Genomic DNA, 17,143 nt, shown 5'->3' with positions numbered 1-17,143 from the left:
ACTTCAATACCACTCATGGTAGAACTGATGATTCCCACGCTGTGGAGGGCGAGGTAGTCCACCAATGACACTGGTAGTTCGTGCAAAAATAAATAAATAAGAGAGGAACAAACATATAAAAGCTGTGGTTCATACTCTTCTATTCATTAATGCCAGTAAACTTAAGAAGATTTGTGTGAAAATCTTTCGAGATGCATTAATGCCAATGAAAAGGTTTGCCCTGGTGGTGGCGCTAGAGGACAGGTCGACTCACTGAAAGGTTTCGTTGTAAAGGAACTATTCATGTATTCAACAAATAAACAAAGTGTCTCACACAAAAAATGTGGTCAACAATTTCATGTAAATCATTTTCAGGAGGCACATCTTATCATTGGGGTCAGATAAAATGTGTGAGTAATATTTGGGGATATTATGTATTTTGATACCCCTTTCACAGCTTTAACAGCTTCCACTCTTCTTGGGAGGAGATTCGGAGCGTTTGTGTGAGACTATGAGCTCATTCATGCTGCAGAGCAGTGATTCCCAAATGTAGGCGGCGACCCCTAGTGGTCCGCGGAGGTGTTGCAGGCGGGTCTTGCGATGTCATTTAAATAAAAAAAAAATGCATGTCACCAGATGAATTGTACAGATTAATGATTTTATTGAAAGATATGCAAGATGCATGATTATTATGCATGATGGAAGAACCAGAGCAGTTGATTGCTGCGAGAGCTGATCAGCATCATTGTGCATGCGCACAGCTCTGCTTTCTGCATTTGTCCTTCATTTCAGTCGTTTTTGTATTGATTGTAAGCCACTTTGTTAAGTTGTTGTTGAGGCAGTTTTTCCTTGCATTTGTAAAAGATGCTGTCCGCTGTTGGCAAGGGAGAGAAAAATAGATCATATTGCGTTCAACTTACGATCATCTGGTTTTCATGTTGCTCTTCAGGACTATTCTCATGGTTTCCTTATAAATTCTGGACCAGTAACTTTCTTTAACAGGCCTGTACATTTCACAGAATGTGTTCTCAAAAAAATGGGTTTATGGTGCCATCAAGTGGATTTACAAGAGCCAAGAAATACTCTCATTTGGCAGTGTTGTATGTTGCGTCAGTATTTGTGTGCAAATGTATGAACCTATTGTTCAAAGAGGTATCTGTGGAAAGGCTTTTGGGATCGTAAATGAAAATTTGCAGGAGTTGTGAATGTGAATGAACGCATTGAAATCCTTTTCTCCAGTAATTTGATTCTTGAACCTGACGACAGGTTTGTCTAGTTTAACAGCACATGATAGGAAAGAAAAAGCTCATCGGTAATTCCCTCATAAGTTTCAGGTGTGCTGAAGAAGGAAGACATTGAAAACACGCTGGGCAGTGGACTGAACTCCAACACCCCACTGAGTGGAGCTGAGTAAATATTTTATAGTGAAATATTTTTTTTATTTAGTTTTGTGAACGTTCTCAAAATTACTTTGCAATATTTTCTGCCTTGTGAGTTAATTTAACAGACTGCCTCAGTACTATTTAGTTTATATTGTTTATGTACAAAGTTCTTTAAATATTACTTTTGTTTACTGTTGTATTTGTAAGAACTTTAAAAGCAGAACACTGTACTTTTCAAAATCCAATTGGTTTAAAAAAATAGGATTTTGTTGATCTGTATTTTGTTTAATTTAATTGTATGATGACTGTACCGTGGAAGAAAGTACCAAGTGTTCTAACTGACACAGTTTACTAAAATTTTTGCACTTGGGTCTTGTACATATAAATGACTTGTGTGTGTGTGTGTGTCTGTGCGTGCGTGTGCGCGTGTGCGCGCGCGCTCTAACTGTGCCCTCTTTGCTGACTCACAGGAAAAATAAACGTGCAGATCCTGATTCCTGTGTTGCTTCGTTCCTGGGTGCTTCAACCAAACTTAAGTCTGCTGCATGAGGACATACTGGAATCGGTTCCCATCCTGAGAAATGTCCTTCCACGCCTTCAATTGGACACACCTCTTCATGACTTGATTGACTGTGTGCTTTCATCAGGTGAAGCACTTCAGTCGCTCCCATTTGCTCAAGCTGAAGTCAACACATGGCCATCTGTGCGGTTTTCAGGTCAAGGAAGAAAATGATTTTTACGAGGTTTAGGAACAGCCTGATAATACTCGGGACCGTTTCTCTCATTCTCATGAGTATGGTTTTATATTTTTCTCTCTGGGAAACGGACTCTAGCAGACAGTCATTCTCTAATCTCAGAATACCGGAGCAGTACTCCATGGACCTTCCTGGCTGCTCGGCTATCATCCGTGGAGACATTGAGGATAAGAAAGGTGCATTAACAACACTTCTGACTTCTAAGAAAAGACGCAAGGTTTTGTCTGAGGATTTCTACCTGAATGCAACAGAGGACTGCCCAGCGTACATTGAAAACAGAGGTTTTATTACAGAGCCTCTTAGTGTGGAGGAGAATAATTTCCCCATTGCATACTCCATGGTGATCCACGAGAAGATTGAGATATTTGAGCGTCTTCTTCGAGCTGTTTATGCTCCTCAGAACATCTACTGTGTACACATGGACCAGAAATCCTCTGCACAGTTTCAAAAGGCTGTGAATGCAATTGTTTCCTGCTTCCCCAACGTGTTTGTGGCCACAGCATTAGAAAATGTGGTGTATGCCTCGTGGTCCCGAGTCCAGGCAGACCTGAACTGCATGAAGGATCTGCTACACTCCAGTGTCCAGTGGAGGTACCTGTTGAACACCTGTGGGGCAGATTTCCCCATTAAAACCAACAGGGAGATGGTGAGAACACTCAAATTCCTCAATGGGAGAAACAGCATGGAGACTGAAACCACTAGTGCCTACAAGAAAGGCCGCTGGCAGCATCATTACAATGTCACCAACAATGTGGTCAAGACAGATGTGAAGAAAAGCCCCCCACCCATCAGTGTCCCCATGTTCTCAGGAAGTGCGTACTTTGTGGTCACAAGAGCCTTTGTGAAGCATGTGATAGAGGACAAAGAAATCCAGAAGTTTCTGGAGTGGGAGAAGGACACCTACAGTCCCGATGAGCACCTGTGGGCCACTCTTAACAGAATGCCCTCTGTTCCTGGATCAGTGCCGGCGAACGTCAAGTACGACGTGTCGGACATGCAAGCCTTTGCTCGCGTGGTGAAGTGGAGCTATTTAGCGGGAGATATGAGACGGGGAGCCCCCTACAGCTCCTGCACCGGCACTTACAGAAGAGCTGTCTGTGTGTATGGAGCTGGTGACCTGCCGTGGCTGCTCACACAACAGCAGCTCTTTGCAAATAAGTTTGATCCTGATGTTGATGACATTGTCATCAGGTGTATGGAGTCAGTCCTGCGTTTCAAATCTTTGGATTTGCCACACAACTGAAAGAGCAGTGCTTACATTTTGTTCTACCACAACATGTAATGATATTAACTGCAGTGCCTATAAAATGTTAATCGTATTTTGAATGAATGTGTAAATGTAATGTGTAAACTGTTTTTTCGGGGGAGTGGGGGTGTTCAGTAATGAAATTACATTTTGGAAATTGTTTTGTTGTTTTGAAAGTTACTGTGGAGACATCACTGGAAGAGATGGGGATGATAGATGTATGGAGAATCCTGCACCCCTCAGAGAAGGATTATACACACTACTCAGCTGCATATAAAGTTCATTCGCAGATTGACTATATTTTTTTGAACCAGAGTGACAGTCATCGAGTGAAAGAATGGGAGATTGGTGGGGCAGATGTGTCGGACCACCCCCTTTAAGAATCAATATAAATAATAGAAAAAAACAAACACTATGGAGACTCCGTGTGGGATTATTCAATAATGAACAAAGAAAAGACGAGGTAAAAACAAATTAAAAGATATATAGAAGAAAACTGGGGTAGATCCAATAATAATATGAGACGCCCTGAATGCAGTTATGAGAGGAAAATTGATAGCTCAAAGTGCTTATCAAAAAAAAGTTCAATCGGAATCGTATAAATACACCGCAAAATTGAGAATTGGAACAAGAATATCGCACTACAAACAATTCAAAGACCTATCAACAAATCAAGATACTAAAAGAGAAGATAAATGATTAATTATTAGATGAAGTTGAAAAGACAAGACAATTCTTAAAGCAGAACTACTACGAAACCGGCCAGAGGGCTACTAAACTGCTCGCAAAACAAATACAAAAACAAGTGAGGAATAATATATGTAAAATCAGAGACCCATCTACAGGCGATCTAATATACAACCCAGGAGACGTCGAGAACATTTTTCAGAAATACTACGAGGAACTATACGCACAGCCTGAATCCGCAGAAGAAGAGGAAATGAGACGATTTCTAAATTCATTGGACCTGCTTCGCATTGGCCGCCTTCAAAACAATAAATTAACGGCAGATATCACCATGAAAGAGGTGACTGAGGCGATCAATACATTAAAAAACATAAGTCTCCAGGTAGCGATGGATACCCCGCAGCGTGGTACAACATGTTCAAAGAAGATCGAACACATCAGGTGACATATAAATGCCGAAAGACGGTCTCGGTCGGAGCCCTGTAAGTAGCGAGGACCCGTTCAAGGCTGCTTGCGGCTTTAATTCATCTTATTTTTTCGTCTCAGGTTTAAGATTGGGGAGCTGGGGTGATGATTTTGTGATTTTTCTGTGCCTTTCCTGACTTTGGGAATCGCTGCTGTATGCCGTTCATCCAGTCAGACACTGAGGTGGGATGAGACGGCCTGGCCAGCAATCTCTGCTCACCCCAAAAGGTGAGGAGTTGAGGTTTGAGGCATGTAGAATTCCTCATTTAAAAGGTGTGGCCTTACCGTCTAGTAAACACAAACACAGGGGCTATTTAGTCACAATCAATCGCCAGTTCTTTGTGCTTTTGAAAACTCTTGTCATGGTCTGTGACAAGTATGAGTCTCTTGTTCTGAAACAGGCCGGTATGTTTATAGCGCCATCAAGTGGACTCAAAGTAGAACTTACAAGAGCCAGGTAATACTCTGTTGAGTTCGTATTTTGGCATATTTGTCTAGTATTGGATACGAAATACATGTCAATGTAATTCATTCCTTTTCAACAAACCAGCTTCATAAATTAAAAATCTCAAGCAGAAGTAAACAGTATTATCTAAAACATCTAGTTAACACTGGATGAAAACCCGTGGACAGTCCTACCGTAGCTTTCCAAGCAGTCATGGCATGTTGGCGCCAAATGCAATAAAAAAACAGTAACGGCTCGTCGGTGTGTATCCATGGCTTTACTTGGAGAAAACGGCAAGAGTAAATACATACATTGATTCCGACTGTGGCTTGAACAAAAGCTCACCCTCCATAAGTCAGGTGGTACATTCAAGTGAGGGGCAAAAAAAAATAAAACTTTATTCTCCCCAGGCAGGATGTGTAAAGGACATCAGCAGTGAACAGTGATGAGTCGCAGTCAAAACTGGTTCTATGAAATGCCGCTCGGAGAGTCAACGACCTAAAATGCAGTTTAAGATCAGATCAGACATAAAAATATATTAATTTCTCTCCATTGACACCTCTTGAATATAAATATATAGATTTAAATGTGAGAAAGCAGAACATGCATCAACCACTTGTAACAGAGTGCCTTAAATAAAGTGTAGATACAACAGTGAGCAGGAAACGTCAAGAGTTTGATATAATAGCCAAGTCGGACATAATATACAAGAGTACTTAAAAAGGATTAAAAACATTTGAGACAGCATGTGGACTAAACGCCGAGGATCAAGCTGCTTGGCACAAACATACAGCTCAACGATGTGACCTAACAGGCAGCATAGTTTCAAAAAGGCACTTTACTGATGCACAGACGTCTCCGCTCACACTTCCCACAAGAGGAACACACGAGCGGCAGCAGCTCCAAACATTCGTCGTCGCCCTCCGGCACGCGGGGCCGTGCGAGGAGCGTCACTCTGGAACGGCGGCCGCCGCGATCTCCACTTTACCGTGCACGTCCTGGTCGATTCTGCAGACACATTCAGAGGCCGTCAGAACTTCTGCGTCAACGTGCTGGCGCGTTGAAACAGTGGAGCACACTGCTTTTATACGTTCACAACTGTGGGACGCAAACAATTCTGCACCACCGACCAGGTTTGAGAAGAAAATACCAGTGAAGCGTGAAACTTTACACTCAACAAACCTGCAGGTGCGTCTTATCAAACGTTTTCACATGTTGTCACTTCTTAGAGGACTGCGAGGGCGACATACTATTCTGAGCTGGTCTACTACATGAACATTTAGAAATCACAGCGAGTAAATTCATGAGCATTTTCTTTTTTCAATATATGAACATATTACTTTTTGGGAAATTCATGTATTCATGATGTGTGCCATTATGTTTATACTTTGTTGGCAAAAGGCCAAAATCTCTCACTTTAACAGTCTGACATTCTTATCTTCTCAATGTAAATGATAATACCGGTAGTAAAAGGTAGTAAACTTGAACATTTATGCTTCATTACGTATTGTCAGAGGGACGGCAGCGGGGGAAGCTTGAAGCAGATTTGACGTTGGCGTGCCGGGAGCTGCTTAAACTGAAAAGTACCTGTGACAAAAGTTTTACTCCCAAGAAAAACACTGAAACGTCTCAAAATGTCAGGACTGCTCCACCTTAACAACCAGCTGTGTAGCTGCAGAGTCGTCACCTCTGGAAAGTGAACACGGTTCTTTATTCCTTCTCAGGAAACCAGTGGAATATTTCCGGGTGCACGACCAGCGCTGACAAGGCTGGATTACCAAACATGAGCAGGGAAGCGGGTATGCAGTGAATCATGCAAAGAGCAGTTAGAGTGAACAAACCGTGTGTTCAGTGAGAGCCAGAGAACCATGTGAGGACATGGGTACTGTGCCACCACGCACACACAGACACACGCACCACAGTGACTAAGACGAAGTACTTCCCTGTAATTCTACTCCATCCACTCGCACAAACATGAAACTTCACATCAAAGCAGGTTTTTGTTTAGAACATTTGACTCGGTGCAGCTCAAAACCCAAACTCTCACATCACAAAGCAGAACCACAATCAACTCTTTCCAAACTATTCTGTCGGCTTCTAACGTAACGGTTTGCACCATCTTACAGTCAAATCTGCACATCGCCGATATGACCATGTAATAGAAAACTATTTCAAAGGTCCTGGCTTTGCGAGGAACTTCACAGAGCTGGCTCAGAAAAGAAATTTAGTTGGTTAAACAGTCACCAAGCCACCTATTTTTGGAAATCATACTGCCGCTGAATTTTTTTTAATGAAAACAATAAAATAAATCAAGAAGAGGAAAATTGTATTTGCTATTTTAATCATTCAACTACCAAACTGCAAGAAAATTAGGTGTCTTGGTGCATTTCTGAAAGCCAACTGATCATTTCTTTGTTAGTTTCATGAAATGCAAAGGATGCGGAGACTGACCCTCGGTGAAAGTGCGTATACCTGTTACGGCTTTTCTTATTTTTTTCGTCGTCAAACCTTAAGGAGGGGCAGGGAAACGTGGTTAAAGGAAAAGAAAACACACAGCCAACAGCAACCACACATCCAAAACATCATTACAGAGGCAGAGTTCAGTATTTAAGCTGCCTTTTAAAATAAAATTAAAAAAAAAAGAAATCCTAACGATCCTCCAGATGTTGGGCCACACGCTGAAAGAAACTCAGCAGTTCTGCATATCGGCCGAGGCTGACGCTGCAAGCTGTGTCATAGCCATTTAAAAGACACATAAATCCAGATTACAATATTTCCAGCTATAATGTACTCAGCCTATGATGTACTGTTGACAATTAAAGTGAAAAAAGATGTAGCTGCTTCGCCTGCACTTCAAATCATCAGTAGATTATTTTTTATAAACATTAAAAGCATTAAATACTATTGATGGGAGGTGGGAGGACAGACTCTAGGATTCAGGAAGGTTTCCAGGGAATGTTCAAGCTTTTATTAAAAAAAAAAAAAAAAAAGTAAGTAAGTTCAACAACCCTGACTCGTCTACACAGGCCACATCCGAAAAACATCTGGAATCACCAGGAATTCATCACTACAGCTGGCAGAGGCCCGTGTGGTTCCAATACTTACTGTTTGATACAGTCTGGTATCGACACGTACTCCATGGGAACCAGTTCGGCGAGGTCAGCCAAGCTGTACACGTACTTGATTTTCTGAGTAAATTTGGAGCTACGAGGAGAAAGGAGTGGAAAAGTCACCATCTAAAGAGTCACACACAAAATATGTTAATTGGAGTGTTTTGATGATGTAAATATTAGTTACCTTATGAACGGTTTAGTTAGAGCCAGCAGGGTGCGGATAAACCAGGAGGGATGGACAATTATCAAAGACTTTAGGTTCTTCCGTAACCTGTGTGGAAATGGGCGAGGTGAGGGCAAACAACTATACACACTATGTACTGATAAGCCATTTCTGTTGACCTGTACACAAAAAAAAACCACTGATGTCCTGTGTATTCACACATTTTTCTATCAGAAGCAGCAGTAAACTCTGCTGCGGTTTAACTCACGGTAGCTGGATTGTTGGCACGGGTGGTCATAATGTTCTGGCTGATGGCGGCAGACTCACCTCCTGTCAATCTGCTGGTAACATCTTCTGAGCCAGCCGACAGTTGGCATCTTTTTCCGTGAGGTCGCCCCGTTTAAATACACAATCATATAGTTTTCAGCCACCAAAAGCTCCAAAGTGCCGATAACGTACCTGCGGCAGAAACATCCCGTCAGCAACGTCTCGAGAACACGAGCTCAAAGGGCCAAAGGCGTTCAAATAGCACTCACTTGAATAAATTGTCCATGATGTATCTGTAATTTGGTTGATTGCTCTCGGGCATAAAGCACACAGCAAACACGATTATGGCGTTCAAACCGTCTCCATAGTAACCTGCAGTGAAAAGTCAAATAGAAATAAGGATTTCTGTATCAAATCACAATTTTTATTCATATTTATTTTTCAGCATCTTATTAAAAAATAAAAAAATAAAAGGTTTAAACTTTTTAGCTTATATTGTTTGTGAGTGTGAAAATAAAGATTCTGCTTTGTTCCGCGAACGTCACGAGGAAGCCAATAAGTGTGTGCGTTTGAGTATTTGTGTGTAGAAGCCAGCTGCCGACCTCCATGGCTGATGACTCTCTTGTAAGGATCAATGGCTTTCATGTCCACTCTGTGCTCCTGGTCTCCGATGCGAAACACCCTCCAGCGCCGGCCCTCCTCCCTCTCCTCCATGGCCGAGAGCTCCTGCACCGACTCCACACCCTTCTGCAGGAGGTCTGTGGTCTTTGGCTTCGGAAGATCATCTGAAACAGCGGAGTGGCATCTTGAGGGATGCGACTGGGTGCGATTCAAATCAGATTCATTTTTGATCAAAAATGCCATAAAATTTTCAGATCATTTAATTATTCATGTTTGAACTTTAGAGTCACATGCACTGAATATTTTTGGGGTTTAATCTTCAGTTGTTCTTGACGGCATGCTTTTCAAAAAAATTCTAAATCAACACCAACAGTCACATTGTCGATTCCCCCGTCAACACTTTTATTCTTTAGTGATGAATATATGAACTTTTCTTGGAACATCACTAATGCAGAGCTCTGCATTGACTGCTTGTCATGTCACCATAACAAAAGGAAACATTCCCAGCAAAGCACCACTGCCGGTGTACCCGAGGACTCCTGGAAAGAATGCATGGCTGCACGTTGTGCAGAACATCAAGATGTGATGGGAGACGTGAGGGAAAGTGTGCAAAGGATGGCGTGTATCCAGCATGCAACAAGCAGGGTCGAAATAAATAAACAAGTGTGCAACCAAATCACACAGAGAAGCCTGCTTCTGAAACGGCTACAAGGTCAGACAAGTTTAACCATAACTGTGTTCCAGACGTCGGCTAACTTTGATCATTGCAGTCGAGTCTGATGTGTAAAGATGGAAAGATATCAAACCACAATTCATTGTGATGTGATGTCTTCTAATACATGATTTAATAATCTGACAGCACACATATTGAGGTCATTAGCATCTTGCAGAATTACATTCCCCCGAGTGACAAGCTGCTGTAATTTCCCTCAAACAAAAAGGAAATTCAGTGAAAAATGAAAGGGTGTGATAAAAAAAATTAAAAAAAGATGATTTGTTTGAACGGCTGAAGACATGATCTGAAAGATAGGGAGTGATTGATTCATTCATGGTTTATTAAAAAAATAAATAAAAAACGAAGGCTGTCCAATGAGACCTTACCACAAGGCAGAGAGAAACCTGCTGTTGGCCTGCAGCCAGGCAGAGATTGGAAACAATTCTTCCAAGAGAAAAAGAGGAAGGCAGCAGTGTGGAAACACAAGAACAACACAACATGTTTTAACCACATTTTAGACCGTCAGCTGCCCGTAGAACCTGGAAAATGTACAAAAAACAAGCACCTTCCATCTTCTCCGCATACCGGCCATTACTCCTCAGGGAAAATGTCATTATAGAAAAGCAACGGGGACATCGGCTGGCTGCCAGCTTAACATTTTATACTTATTATATCAGAGGGCTGGGCAACATGGAAAAATACTAATCACCAGACGATTTCAACTTATCGATCGATATTTATCACACTTTAGTATTTTGCATCATGGAGTCGGTTTAAAGACCACGTTGGCTACATTCTGAAAATGAACTGGCTGTTTTAATTTTTTTTATACACAAAATAAAGCAATATATTAATATTTAACAATAAAATCTTAATAACCAAATTAAGATTCGACACACACTCGAAAAGTTGTCTGTGGCCATTTAAAGACCATATTTGTGTTTCCACCAGAAACACCTCGGCATGTTTCAGTCACGCCCCAGAAGCAACGCAGGACGAGCCTGTTATGAAGGAAGCTGTGTGAAGCTGCACAGGCGACTACAGGACAGGAAGTTCCCACACAAATGCACAGGGAAGCATTTTGTATTGACGGTGGGTCGTATATTACATTAGTTTTCTGTATAATTTAACAGCCCGATATCGATGTGAAACACAACATTTCATCATTCATTTGCCATTGGTGTGGACTAATAGATTTTATAAATGCAAGTGTTTGTGGTTACCTGTAGTTCTAACGTTTCATTTAACTGTCACTTGAAAAATCCTGAGGTGAAGATAGTATAATATGTCTTTGCAATCTTTTCTTCCCCTGCCTGCATCCTGCTTTCAAACAACTGAGACACTCCCAGTAGAAAGTGGGCGTATCCTATTAGCAGGCCCGAAGAAACAGACCCTGACAGACTGTTTAAGATTGTTTAATGGCCCAACCCTACTTTAACGTCTTCATTCAAACTTCAGTTGGTGACATTTTGCGAAACAACGGGCCGTACCAACAGAAACTTGGCTGAAAGTGAAGACTCTTACCTTCCCATTCAAACTCATTGCTGTTGTCAGACGGCGTCTCTATGTCGTCCAAGTCCAGCTCGGTACTTTCATCCAGCTCATCCGAAAGGATTGAACCATCGCTGCGGTCCAATGTGAGGCTGATGTCTGGAGCGGGCAGTTTTTTCTTGGTCTTTTTGCCGTGGTTCATTGCAAAGCCTGAAGAAGACACCAAATTAATAGGCGTTATCCACAGGCAAACAACTTCAGTGAAAATGCATATGAAACATGCAATGATTAGAGTTAGAACATATCTAGTTTAGTGTGAGCGCCAGAGTGTGCCGAGTTATACACAATACATTCTGAATCAACACCTTGGATTTCTTCCAGCATTTATTAGCCTCATCTAAACATCCGGATGCACACTGAAGAATGGACAGGAAAGACGACAGGAAACAACAACTTTTAAGTCGTCTCAAGGGACAATATTTTTACCAATAACTTTACACCACGGTAACATCCTTCATCGCTGTAGCAAAGTGTGATGTAGTGATATAATGTCATTACCAGGGTCTCCTTCTTCAGAGGTTCCTGCAAACAGCTCGTCTTCAAGCTCCTCTTCCTCTGGGAGGGGTCTATTATTCAATCACAAGGTAATGCTGCTATGAATATCTCTTCTTCGTGTGGCTATCAAAACACATAGATGTAATATAAAGTCACGACGTTAAGAGTGATTGAGGCCATACCGTGGAAAGTCCTCGTCCTGCCACTCTTCCTTAAGCTCGACTCCCTCCATTCTTAGACGGGCTTCTGTTGTGGCGACTGACTCCTGGCGCTCGAGGCTGCAAAAAGTAAACACCGATTTGTAATGGTTAATGGTCTATTGTTCAATGTCTTCTTGTGCTGCTGATTTACAAGAATTAAGCAGAAAGAGTAGAGATTATCTGTGAAATCAAAACACAGCACTTGTCATATAGGAGAGTGACTTGTAAAATCCCCACGGGATTATGTTGGAAATGTTGAAATTACACTGATCTGCCAGGAGTCAAAGCAGGTTTTTGTTCTTGAGTTAATACCACAGTGACTAAAACCTTCACAAAGTTTGAGGCTACTCTAATTTGTCCCGACTATACAAACTCTGAAAACCAAAGTGAAAAGTATTTTGTCTCATAGGATGATGAGAATTCTTGCTATATAACTAAATCCATCATATCTTCTAGTAGGTTGAGTTTACAAATGAACATATTCTATAATTCCTAATGTTGGAACTGAATGTAATGAAGACAAAATGAAAAGAAAACAAGCTGTTATCAACAACTAGATGAAAATTGCATGAAAATATTAAGTCCAACACTATTAACGGAAGAGTGTCGAGCTACCACGCCTGTTTTCAGAACTGTCATTGCCTATCGACAACAAATTCCTTTAGTGTGAAATTCAATAACATTTAAACAACCGGTAAAGCTCTTACTTCACATGAGACATGCAGCGTGTGAGTTCTGTTATCATATGCAAATGAAGTAAATAATCTAAACAGATTTGTTGGAAAAGAGCAAACAGCAGCAAACAGGATCAACAATTAGTTAATCAGCTGGATGGAGAGGAGGGTGTTCTTGACTTGCTACCATGAGGCCATGCAACGCATTATTAAACTAACTCGGCGAACAAAACAAGCCAGTAATCATTGTGCAAATTACATTTAATTGGTAACTGGTTTAACTACGTTTAAATTGTCCATGTGCAGAACTGTCAACATGTCAACAAGTGGTTAAATAGTAAGATGCCCTTATCACACAACACTTGACTGATGGCATTTGTGTCCTTCTGACTTTAGACGCCACACCTACAAGCACCAAAACTCCCAAAGGCTCCCGGGAACAGATAATAACACCTGCAGGAGGCAAACGCACACAAGCAAAGGCTTTAGTGAGAAGTACTAAGCTATGGGAATTTATCTTGTTCATTGTTGAAATGTCTATATACTGTAGCTGATAAGTTTGCAGATCTTTCTCCACTTAATACCGAGGCCCAAAAACTTGTTACGCCCCTGTTTGAATTACTCACTATGACAACCTCAAAGCACACGACAAAGCATTTAGGCAAGGCATCAATTATGAACTCCTACCTCTCTCCGGTTTAAATATGTGGCATCAACTGCAGAGTACGTTGTACCATGCTTTCATGTACTTGTATCCCACCTGCCACTTACTACCAAAGCATTTCATCAAGTCACAATTATGTTTCGACACCATACCATCACAGAAACCCTGAAAACCCGTTGGTTTGGTTCGAGTCGTGGATGTACGTGGATTTATTCATCATATGTTGTGCAGCACTTTCCGATTAAAAAAAACAATTCAGGTCTCATGTTTAAGAATCACCTGAAGAGTTTCAACTTGCAACTGGCCACATAATCAGATCACTGGCTCCTTGGAAAGCTTACGAGCTAGTGTTAAGGGCTTAGTTTATAATGCTGACCACTGCATCTGTATCTTAGCTGTACAGAGCTCCCTTTGATGCACTAATCGTATACATGACTGCATATGTGCCCCGAGACACAAAAACATTCTGAGCATTTCACAACGTATCAGTTTAGCCGACTAGTAACGCACGGTGCTAATCTCCACGCTGCATCCAACTGCCACCAGAATGCACGTGGATGAAATTAGTTCCAGCAGGAAGGAAAGGCTGAAAACTATTTACAACCAACAATAATAAAGCTCTGAATGAAGATAAATCGATAGTGATCACATATGGATGGTTTGGCTCAAGTTCACTTTACACAAACAGATTCTGTACTCACCAGTTTAAAAGGAAACAAAGGAAAATCGACATAAATATGTCTGCAAGAGTGAATTCAGTTTCCACAGAGCTACTCTGTGTTGTTGATATGTTTCACCAACACGTGTTTTGCTGTGTCGTCACATTGTTGTGATCCATTACCATGCTTAATTTAATTTGGGTTTATTTATAGTAGTGTTGTGTAATCTGGTTGAACCCGCTCCATGAGAGAGAGAGAAATAGTGTGAATTCCCAAAACATCGTAGTCGGAGTGACAAAATCTGCCTGTGGGACAGCAAGTGTTGTTTTTTGGGATTGTACCACACATTCACTAGTACATTTTTTTTATACTTTAATGAACTGGAACAACGCGAGTTGTTTTCTTTTTTTGATTCTCATAATTTAAGCTTAAAAGTTAACCAATTTGTGTTGAAATTTTGACATTTCGCAAGATTAGATCTTTTTCCAACTTTAAAAAAAAAAAAAAAACTTGCTCAAAACCGGTTTGGTTTACACGAGTATATAAATTACTGACTAGTGTATTTTTAATATGTTCCCTGATCAGACTTACAACAACAGGTTAGGGCACCACTAGGTCAACTGGTCAGTTTGATGTTGGGTGTTACGTTGCTGTCCACATGCTTTACAGACACCGACACTAATACAGGTGGAATACCATGTTGTCTAAATACAGTAAGCTTAGAATTTTCACATCATTCTTATAAGTCTTTGTTGTTTCAGTACCCATCATGTGGAAGACATGTTTGTTTAAACAATGTGTATTTGTTTGTTATAAGCTATTGAGCGATGTGGTTACACATTTCCACTGCATTGTGATCCTGTTATACTGTTTGCTCAAATACATAATACCCTCTAATACCAGCAATTTCACTTCTCTGTTGAGGCTACAGATGGAATAACCTCTTCCGTTTTGGAAAGTACATTTCCTCATCTCTTAAGAGCACCTGCTTGCAGCCGATTCAGAAATGTGTCAACCCTGGCTTGTAGAGGTCTGGCATGCATGTTTTAAAGCAGGCATGGGGTCCAGTAATCATATTTCTTGACGTGACACAGTTAGGTTCAGCCAGTGAAAGAAGGCCAGAAATTCTGGCAAAGAATAGAGGATCACGGGCCTGGCACTGAAACACACTGCAACACTTGAATGAAGGGCAGTGAATGGACTCCGTGGAGATGAAACAAAACATTTTACACACAAAAAGTAGAAATACAGACCTTGAAATGGGGCCAGGTGGCGATCGTGGCTGCGGGAGGCTCACCGGGGTAGAGCTCTTTTCTCTGGGAGGTTTCTGCACATTGTCTGGCGTTGCTGTCCTACCCGGTGGCGTGCCTCTTGTTTTGGTTAGGCTGTCTTGGAGTGCCTCTTCGCCATTTTCAACAACAGTAGAAGCGGTGCTGTTCTGCAAATCGTTCGAGTCCTCGTCATCGCCTTCCCCCGACACCCCGGAAGATGAGGGACTGGATGTGCGTCCGTGTCCCAGATCCTCATCAGTCCTCCGGGGTGTGACAAACTCCGGGCTGCTATTGTTCAAGCTCATATCACTGACACCCTTCAGCACGGCCTCGCTCTCAATCACGTCCGATGCCATGAGTCCAAGTACAAGCGGGTGAAACGAGCCCGGCCGTATATAACTTTCAAAACACTACTTTGGCAACTAGTTATCCAAATCCGTACACGACTTTCTTCGGAAGTTCGTGGCTAGCAGGCTAGCTGGGGTCTGCTAACCGACAGACGCGTTAACAACAACCAGCCCCGCCGACCCGTCGCGTGTCTCGTTAACTCGACAGTGTCAAATGTCACGCGGGATGCACAGATAGTCACCTTTTCTAAATGCGTCACGGTGTGAACTCCGGAGTGCCGATGTGTGCTAGCTTTGCTCAGAAATCCCACTTTATCGGTTGGTTTCCTTCCTTCCTTTCTTTCTTCCTCCCTCCGGTGCACAGCGCTCCGCTCCGGACCGGACACAGATGCGAGTCACGCCGCTAGCTCCCGGCTAGCCAGCTTAGCCTGGAGTAGCCGGAGCGCGAGACAAGATATGTAACTTCACAGCCGGTCGTCTACTACAAAGTGAAGCTTTTACGGAGCCATGTTATGCAGATAAAGTCAGAATCCGAGAACGAAGTTTGCAGAGTTTTCCCAGACATCAGTCTCAGCAGGTTTCCGCGGAGGGAGGGTGGGATGTTTGCTATCGACGTCAGCGACTGTTCGCCGCCTTGCGGGACCAGCACTTCTGCAATGCGCTCGAAGCAGCCCGCACCGGGTTTTACGGTACAGCTATACTTCGGTCATTACGGTAACAGGTAGTGAATAAACGCATGGAAGTTTTGAAGGGACACTGCTTCCATGGAGGACAGCAACATCCACGTTGTTTTTACACGCTAAAGTAAGTACATCCCAAGAATAAAAGCTAGGGTCTTTTGACACTTCCGGACAAAAAACACTTGAATATCTTAAATAGATACCTTCTTAAATATAAATTATCTTATATTAAGTATAATTTTCTCTCCACTGAGTATGCCCACGAATTTATTCAGCATTCAAACCTCGTTTTTTCATTTAAATAAGTGTATTAATTCTTTATTATTATCATCATTATTATTATCATCATTATTATTATCATCATTATTATTATCATCATTATTATGATGATCATCATTCTTATTATTCTTATTATTCTTCTTCTTATTGTTGTTGTTGTTGTTGTTGTTATTAACATATTTTAAAATATTTGTAGGTCTTTTTTGTAGAGCTATTGTACAGAGAATTATATACAAAATATACTTATTGTGAGTGGGGGCTTTATTTTTTTCCAATATATTATACATCTTGCACACTTTAATTGTTAGTGCCTCTTTATTATTAGAATATACATAGGTGAGTACTGAGAAGAGTGCAATCAAGTCTCCCATCAGTCTAAACGTCCAGCAGTTTAATTAGAAAGTGGTCCAGGGAGGCCTTAACCAGCATCCAACTGTTAGTTTTATGAACTAGTAAAGTTTTAAGCCTAACCTTAAAAGTAAAAA

General features: G+C 41.5%; 2 protein-coding genes across 5 annotated transcripts; one reads left to right on the top strand and one right to left on the bottom strand.

The window, feature by feature from the left end:
• Positions 1-1,302: 1,302 nt before the first annotated feature.
• Positions 1,303-3,650, top strand: LOC308117040 (beta-1,3-galactosyl-O-glycosyl-glycoprotein beta-1,6-N-acetylglucosaminyltransferase 3-like). The gene is made up of 2 exons (XM_080475643.1): positions 1,303-1,389; positions 1,832-3,650. The coding sequence occupies exon 2, from the start codon at positions 2,055-2,057 to the stop codon at positions 3,357-3,359; it is 1,305 nt and encodes a 434-aa protein (XP_080331769.1). The 5' UTR covers positions 1,303-1,389; positions 1,832-2,054; the 3' UTR covers positions 3,360-3,650.
• Positions 3,651-5,218: 1,568 nt separating this feature from the next.
• bnip2 (BCL2 interacting protein 2) lies at positions 5,219-16,359 on the bottom strand (the record flags this gene model as incomplete). 4 transcript variants are annotated; one of them, XM_080476182.1, is made up of 11 exons in its annotated part: positions 15,335-16,359; positions 12,067-12,162; positions 11,888-11,955; positions 11,363-11,539; positions 9,105-9,287; positions 8,772-8,874; positions 8,563-8,694; positions 8,257-8,343; positions 8,065-8,163; positions 7,411-7,467; positions 5,219-5,967 (listed from the first exon to the last, which is right to left on the bottom strand). In XM_080476182.1, exons 1-11 carry the CDS (start codon positions 15,706-15,708, stop codon positions 5,910-5,912), a joined length of 1,434 nt encoding a protein of 477 aa, XP_080332308.1. In that variant the 5' UTR covers positions 15,709-16,359. The 4 variants fall into 4 exon arrangements, with proteins under 4 accessions (XP_080332308.1, XP_080332309.1, XP_080332310.1 ...); XM_080476183.1 differs by having other exon boundaries at positions 7,432-7,467; XM_080476184.1 differs by lacking the exon at positions 7,411-7,467.
• Between the last annotated feature and the right edge of the window lie 784 nt (positions 16,360-17,143).

This window comes from Lipophrys pholis, assembly GCF_963383615.2.
Source record: "Lipophrys pholis genome assembly, chromosome: 11".
NCBI classification, from domain to species: domain Eukaryota; kingdom Metazoa; phylum Chordata; class Actinopteri; order Blenniiformes; family Blenniidae; genus Lipophrys; species Lipophrys pholis.
This window is presented reverse-complemented; position numbering and strand designations above follow the sequence as displayed.